The sequence below is a fragment of the Punica granatum genome, chromosome 7 (assembly GCF_007655135.1).
Source record: "Punica granatum isolate Tunisia-2019 chromosome 7, ASM765513v2, whole genome shotgun sequence".
In the NCBI taxonomy this organism is placed as follows: Eukaryota; Viridiplantae; Streptophyta; class Magnoliopsida; order Myrtales; family Lythraceae; genus Punica; species Punica granatum.
The window spans coordinates 10,784,934-10,790,625 of record NC_045133.1 but is presented as its reverse complement, the minus strand read 5'-3'; the positions used below and the strand labels follow the sequence as shown (position 1 = coordinate 10,790,625).

Sequence of the window (5,692 nt, the reverse complement as noted above, 5' to 3'; positions counted from 1 at the left end):
GGTTCCTTACCTCAACATGGTATAAATTAGGGGTGTGCACGGGTACCGGGTATACCCGGAACCGGTTGGAACCTACCCTAACGGATAGGGTCCAGGTAACTCGTATTGAAAATAGGGTAGGTTCCGAGTATTAAAATTAGGAACCTGTAAAAATCAGTTCCGGTTCCTGCCTACAGGATACCCGGAACCGGTTATTTATTAAAAAAAAAAAGAGCAAAGATCAAAGTTACTATCTTCTCTAATGAATCAGAACAGAGGCACTTTGTTGTGTGAGATCGTATTATGGATGTTCAATTTTGTCGATGGATTGATGAGACATATTATTATTTCATTGTTGTTGATTAATCTAAATTTTGTTGATATTCTATTTGGTATGATTACTGATTATGTATGTGATATTTTTGATTTTATTTAGCAAGAGGAAAAAATTTACAGGTTCCAACAGGATACCCGGAACCTGTGGTATAATACAGGTTCCGGTTCCATGATTCAATATGGTAGGGTCCGGTTCCAAAATCTTGAAACCTGTCCCTTACAGGGTAGGGTCCGGGTATTATGAAAAATACAGGGTACCCGGAACCGATCACCCCTAGTATAAATATCTAAATTTTGATATTTTTAGAAAGGATCACCCTAAGATGATCATCTCATGGCTATTGAGAACGAATCAAATCATGATTCTATTTCTCAATCTTTTTTTATTTGATTTTGAATCAAGTAAAGTAAAAAAAAAAAATCAAATCTACAACTTTATTTCCTGTTTTAAATATCGATAATTATGTATCTAGCTATATAAAGGCAGGCGCGGATCCAATCCAATAACTCCTTAAATAATGTCGACGGTCCACTAAAAAAAAGAAAAATAGTTGGACTCTTCCTTCCTTGCAACACTAGGAGAACTTGGAAATCTTACAGCTGCCCTTTTCGTGTTCTATCCTCATGACAAAGAAAAACATTGCGGTAAGTAAACATATGTAAGAGGTCCAAAATTTCAAGGTTCATCAATTATGGCTACAAATTTGAAGATCTAAAAAGAATAAGATTATTGTAAATAGCATTAGTATGAAGTTTGGGAAAATGCTTTGTTCCCTTTAAGCAATGTCTCGGAGTCGAGTTTTGTAGATGAAAAAAATTCTCACCAGGAGAGTTTTATCCGTAGTGGGCCGACCCGGCTCGACTTAATTAATCAGAGCTCATTGGGATTCCGAATATAAGGGCTCACACCAAAAGAAAATGCTTCAATTGATTATGGTTTTCAAGCTTTGGAAAATATTAATAATGACAATTAATTTAGACAGAAATGAACATATATATATATATACAAACATGAACAATTAAGTAAAACTTGGGAAACGTCTCCAATTCATAATGGCGACATAATCATTCTGGGTCTTCCTTCCTGTACGGATTTATGTCAGGATTTCCACATTTATGGTAAGATAGACAGAACTTCCATGTTTCGTTCTTCAAGTTCTCTATATATATCAATATCGAAACATGAAATACTATCATCAAAGCCCCAGACCAAGAAAAAGAACCGTACACATCTGAGACGATGAGCGCCCCTCGTGACGAAGGATTCGTAGTCCTACGCTTCTTTGTGTTCCTCACGGCGGTACTCTATGTCTCGTGTTCTCCGCTGGCAGATCCCGCTGATTTGTTGATGCAGTGCCTGCAGGACTATTTCCCGGAATCCTACCCATTCTCTGGGGTCGTCTACCTCCAGAACAGCTCCTCGTTCCAATCAGTTGCTCAATCTTATGCAAGGAACTCCCGTTTCCTAAGCTCCTCAATCCTGAATCCCAGCGCTGTAATAGTCGCCAAGAATGATGCCCATGTCAAGGGGACCGTTATTTGCTCGAAGAAGGTCTCCTTGGAGATCAGGATCCGTAGCGGGGGTCATGATTATGAGGGCCTCTCATATGTCTCCAAGGTCCCTTATGTGATCCTCGACCTGTACGATCTCCGTTCGATCTCCCTCAACCTGAAGGATAAGACCGCATGGATCGATACAGGGGCCACAACCGGTGAGTTGTACTACGCCATCGCCAACGCGACTAAGACTTACGCCTTCCCAGCTGGAGTTTGCACAATGCTGGGCGCAGGCGGGCATTTCTCTGGTGGAGGGTACGGGAATTTAATGAGAAAATATGGCCTCTCGGTGGACAATATTATCGATGCAAAGATAGTCAACGTGAACGGGGAGATCTTAGATAGAAAATTGATGGGAGAGGATCTATTCTGGGCAATCCGGGGAGGAGGCGGGGCCAGTTTCGGTGTCATCCTCTCGTGGAAGATTAAACTGGTCCCGGTCCCTGAACGGGTGACGGGTTTTTCATTTTCGAGGACTCTCGAACAAGGAGCAACTGACCTTGTCGTGAAATGGCAGCAAGTGGCTGATACTATTGATGACGACCTCTTCATCAGGCTGCAGATAACAGCTGCCAATGGGACCCAACCCGGGAAGAAGACCGTGAGCGCAAACTTCGTAGCCCTTTTCCTAGGGCAGACCCCAAGACTGCTGTCTGTGATGAATGAAAGCTTTCCGGAGTTGGGTTTGCGAGAAAAGGATTGCATCGAAATGAGCTGGGTGGAGTCACTGCTCTTCTATTTCGGCGTACCAAAGAATACTTCCATCGACTTTCTGCTTCAGAGGGGCCTGGACAAAAAGTTTTTCTTCAAGCGGAAGTCCGATTTTGTTAGGGAGTCCATCCCAAAGGAGGGTTTGGAAGCAGTGTGGGAGAAGGTGATCGAGGCCGGGAGCGTGATGATGCAATGGAACCCATATGGTGGGATGATGGCCCGAATCAACGAGTCTGCCACTCCCTTCCCCCACAGGGCCGGAATCAAGTTTAAAGTCCAGTATATCGTCAACTGGTTTGCCGAGAATGCGACGAAGGCCAACTTGGACCAGACGGATGCGGTCTATGATGCCATGACTCCTTACGTCTCCAAATCACCAAGAGAGGCTTTCTTGAACTATAGAGACCTCGACATTGGGATCAATAGGGACGGTAAATTCTGTGAGGCAGAGGTTTACGGGTTGAAGTACTTCAAGGGCAATTTCGACAGACTCGTTCGGGTCAAGACCGCAGTCGATCCTGAAAATTTTTTCAAGAATGAACAGAGCATTCCAACTCTTAGCAAGAATTACTGAAACAAACTGGTTTAAAGGTCAAGTGTGATCGATCCACTGATCGCTCTCTAATTTTTTTTTTCGGTTACTTTAGGAGGCTCATGGTCTAATACAAGGAAATTGAATGGAAATATAAATAAAAGGGTACGGATAGTCCCACTGATGATAATCGAACCTGAACCCTCTCTAAATTTAAGTTCTATTTAGCATTAATGAGATATATATATATATATATATATATATATAGTTACGATTATGTATCCAAACTGTTATATCAGAATAATGAATTTGCTATATCACATAATCCTTTTTCTTTTTTGATGAGGGTCGCCGTTTATATTCGTCATATATTTTATTCAACGAGGAGTGGTCACTTAATTCCTTATTTCCTCCTCAATAACTCCTTAATAAAAAACTTCCTGTATAGCAAAATAAATGTAATTTACATTATCCCAAAAAAAATTAATTTCATTTGTTTGCTTCATTATCGAATCCGATAATCTGAGAGATATACTATTCGTATTACTAAAAGATACCTACTATTAGGTAATTTTGATAATAGAGGACCATAATCAGAAAAATATAATAGAGGACATACCATCCGCCCTTCAATATCCTCAACATCATCAAAATATGCCCTTTTTTTGGGCCAAAGTGAAAATATACCCATTTAATATTTTTTTCCCAATGATAATATATCCATGCATGATTGTGTCAACGAGCTTGTAGGATGAGTTGTTCAATCACTTTTCCCAAGGATAAAGGGAGAAGGTGGACTTGTATAGTATGCACGGTTCAAATATATGTAGCGTAAACCCCCTATTCACCCAATATTTGCTTCTATTTAATGGGAGAAGTGACCTTCAAATTCCGAGAAAACGCTTAGCCACATAAAGAACCAATTAGTCTCAAAATTCAAGTGGCCAATTACTCTCAATTTTTTTTTTTTAGTTCTTGAACATCCTTCAATTCTCATGCCAACTCTGGATCTTCTTGATGACAATTAACAGTCCTCAAAGTTGCCACATCTTGATCTTCTAATAACTAAATATAAAAGAAATACTAAATAACTAATAAAGGAATACGGGTGGTTCCACTAGGTATCGAACATGTCGCCTCTAGGTCAATATACAAGGGCGTGAGCTACTGCGCTATACTCTCTTTTGATGTCATAGTGGCTCATTTTAATCAACTTTTCAACTCCATCCCACTGTGAGCAAGGAAATTTAATGAGAAAATATGAGCTTTCAGTGCACAATGTGATCGATGACCAAATTTTGGTTTGGAGAGGGAAGAGTTTTGGACAGGGAAGAGATGGGCTTGGCGAGGACTTGTTTTGGATAATCGGATCGAGGAGGGGGTGGAGCAAGCTTTGGAGCCATTGTCTCTCTAGGATAGTAAACCCGGTCTGGTCGCCATCCTGGAACTTCTTGTCAATGCCTTTAGGATCGAGAGGAAATTGGAGCTAGGTGCACTGAAAGTCTGCAATCATCTACAAGTGGTAATTTCATGGCCAGCAAAATCAGCTAGGATCTCTTCATTCAGGTCATCCTGATACCAGTCGTCTAGAAGGATCGGCGGACACAGTGAAACCAGAATCTTATGGTGTTGTTTCAGGGGTTGGGTGGATAAGCTTATGGGCTTAATGGACGAGAGTTTTCCTGAGGTTCAGTTGCAGCTGGAGTTCGGACGCCTGTGTCGAGATCAGTTTGGCTGAGCCAATCCTATACTGGTCCAATTATTCCATTGCAAAATCAACTAAGGTCCTGCTCAATAGGACGTCCAGGTTCAAGAAATTTCTCAAGAAGAACTCAGACTGTATCCAAGAACCGATATAAAAAAAGTAGTTCCCTAGGTGATCCGGCAAAGGATGATGGAACATAATTAAGAAGCCGGTATTAACCTTTAATCCTTACTGCAGTAAAATGAGTGAGATAATGGACAGTGAGGCCCCGTTTCCTCGTTTAGCACAAAACATGTATAAGATCGGTACTCGATTATTTGGAAGGAGAGGAAGCTCTGAATTAAAATTTGTATCGAATCAGAAGCCTGTGAGTACCCGACTCATTTCCGAATCCCCAAGGAGCTCATACCTGAACCTGAACCATAGGGATACTGATTAGGGTGTCAATGAGATCAGCAACATGAACTACTCTGAGGCGATCATATCGGGGAAAAGGTATTTTTAAGGGGAATTTCGATAGATTGGTCAGGCTGAACACGATGCTCTGATCCTGAGAATTTCTTTAGTTATTGAATAGAGTATACCTTCTCTGCCAACTTAGGGAAGTACAAGGATAGAGGGGGGCCCGTTTGTGTACTGTAAATTCTTAATTCTTGTCATCGGAGAAGCTTTATCCTGTGCACTACTATCATTTGATAGATCACAGATCCCATCAGATCAAGTTCATTATGTACAAGAGTATTGGAATGTGGATACTCCCAATAGTGTATATATATATATATATATGTATATACATAATCCACTTCTCATGTTACAGTTAAATACTCGTTTGCTTGGTCCCTTAATGTACAGAAACCTCAGTTCATCCTAGA

At 40.8% G+C, this 5,692-nt stretch overlaps 1 protein-coding gene across 1 annotated transcript; it reads left to right on the top strand.

Annotated features, from left to right (window-relative positions):
• The first annotated feature begins 1,450 nt into the window (after window positions 1-1,450).
• On the top strand, window positions 1,451-3,157 carry LOC116215319 (berberine bridge enzyme-like 14). The gene has a single exon (XM_031550977.1). The coding sequence runs from the start codon at window positions 1,556-1,558 to the stop codon at window positions 3,155-3,157; it is 1,602 nt and encodes a 533-aa protein (XP_031406837.1). The 5' UTR covers window positions 1,451-1,555.
• Window positions 3,158-5,692: the final 2,535 nt, after the last annotated feature.